Below are 1,409 nucleotides of genomic sequence, written 5' to 3' on the forward strand. Positions count from 1 at the left end.
ATGGAGCGTCACAATTGTTTTATTAGACAAGCGCTAGATGAAACATTAAGTCAGTATGCAACTGCTTTACACAACTTGAGTGCGACTTGTGAATTTGGTAATCTGCGGGAAGACCTCGTTAAAGACATTTTTGTATGCGGATTGTCGCCAAACTTCAAAAATATCAAGGAGCGCCTTTTAAGCGAAGGTGAAATTAAATGGCAAAAAGCATTCGAAATTGCCAGAAGCATTGAAATGGCAAGGGAGAACGCAGCAGCAACGCAAACAACAACAACAACATCTGACGAGATGATAGCAGCGATAAAAAGTCGTGGCAAAGAAGGCAAAAGAACAACGGAGCCGTTCCAACAGCAGAAGAAGCAGACATCAGGCGATCGATGCAAAAAATGTGGTCAGGTACATCGTGTCAAGTGCCCGGCCGAAGGTGCAATATGTCACATATGCAAAAAACCGAATCACTTCGCTAAAATGTGCTTTACAACCAACAACAAACAGACGGAGCAAAGAAGGAAGAAAAAATTCGTAAAAAATATCACCGAGGAACGGACTGGGATTGAAGAAGATGAACTCTACAACGATTTGTTTGTGGGCCTGCTTCAGGAAACAAAGCCAAAAGAGACTATGAAAGAATGGAACGTCGATGTGGATATAAATGGATTCAAAGTCAACTGTCAAATAGATACGGGCGCGCAGGCGAATCTGATGTCGGTAAAAATGCTTAAAAAACTAGACGTATGTAAGATTAATAAAAAGGTATTGAACAATATTGTTACGTTCAGTGGTGAAAAGCTTCCAGTAGTAGGGTGCGCTGATTTGAAAGTGCGATTCGACGATGCTACATATTTTGCAAAATTTTATATTTTAAATATGGATTGTAAAAGTGTTATGGGTTTGGATTTGGCGGTAAAAATGAATTTGGTGCAAATAGTGAAGTCGATAAAATGCAAAGATATTTTAGAAAAATACGTTGGGGTATTCAACGGTCTAGGTCAATTGCAAAATAAAAGTCACTTGCAGTTAAAAGAAAGTAGTCAGTAGATCCGCCGCGACGCATACCTTTTGGTTTGTTAGTGCCTTTGAGAAAAGAACTTGATCGCATGAAAAGTTTAAACGTTATTGCTGAGGTGCGAGAACCAACAGAGTGGGTGAACTCCGTAGTTTTGGTCACAAAAGCCAACGGGACTCTAAGGCTTTGCTTAGATCCGCGAAATCTTAACAAAGTTATAATTAGGCCACGATTTTCATTTCCGAACTTAGATGAGTGTAAATCTCAAATGAGCGGATCAAAATTTTTCAGCAGTTTAGACGCGAATTCGGGATTCTGGATGATTCCCTTAGATGAGGAATCATCTAAGCTTTGTACATTCGCAACTACTTTTGGCCGCTACAAATTTTTACGTTTGCCATTC

General features: G+C 39.7%; 1 protein-coding gene across 1 annotated transcript; it reads left to right on the top strand.

The window, feature by feature from the left end:
* On the top strand, positions 1-1,038 carry LOC108367524 (uncharacterized). The gene has a single exon (XM_017622153.1). The coding sequence runs from the start codon at positions 1-3 to the stop codon at positions 1,036-1,038; it is 1,038 nt and encodes a 345-aa protein (XP_017477642.1).
* The last annotated feature ends 371 nt before the right edge of the window (positions 1,039-1,409 follow it).

The sequence above is a fragment of the Rhagoletis zephyria genome, unplaced genomic scaffold, assembly GCF_001687245.7.
Source record: "Rhagoletis zephyria isolate East Lansing unplaced genomic scaffold, Rhagoletis_zephyria_1.1 Rzeph_scaffold_02716, whole genome shotgun sequence".
In the NCBI taxonomy this organism is placed as follows: Eukaryota; Metazoa; Arthropoda; class Insecta; order Diptera; family Tephritidae; genus Rhagoletis; species Rhagoletis zephyria.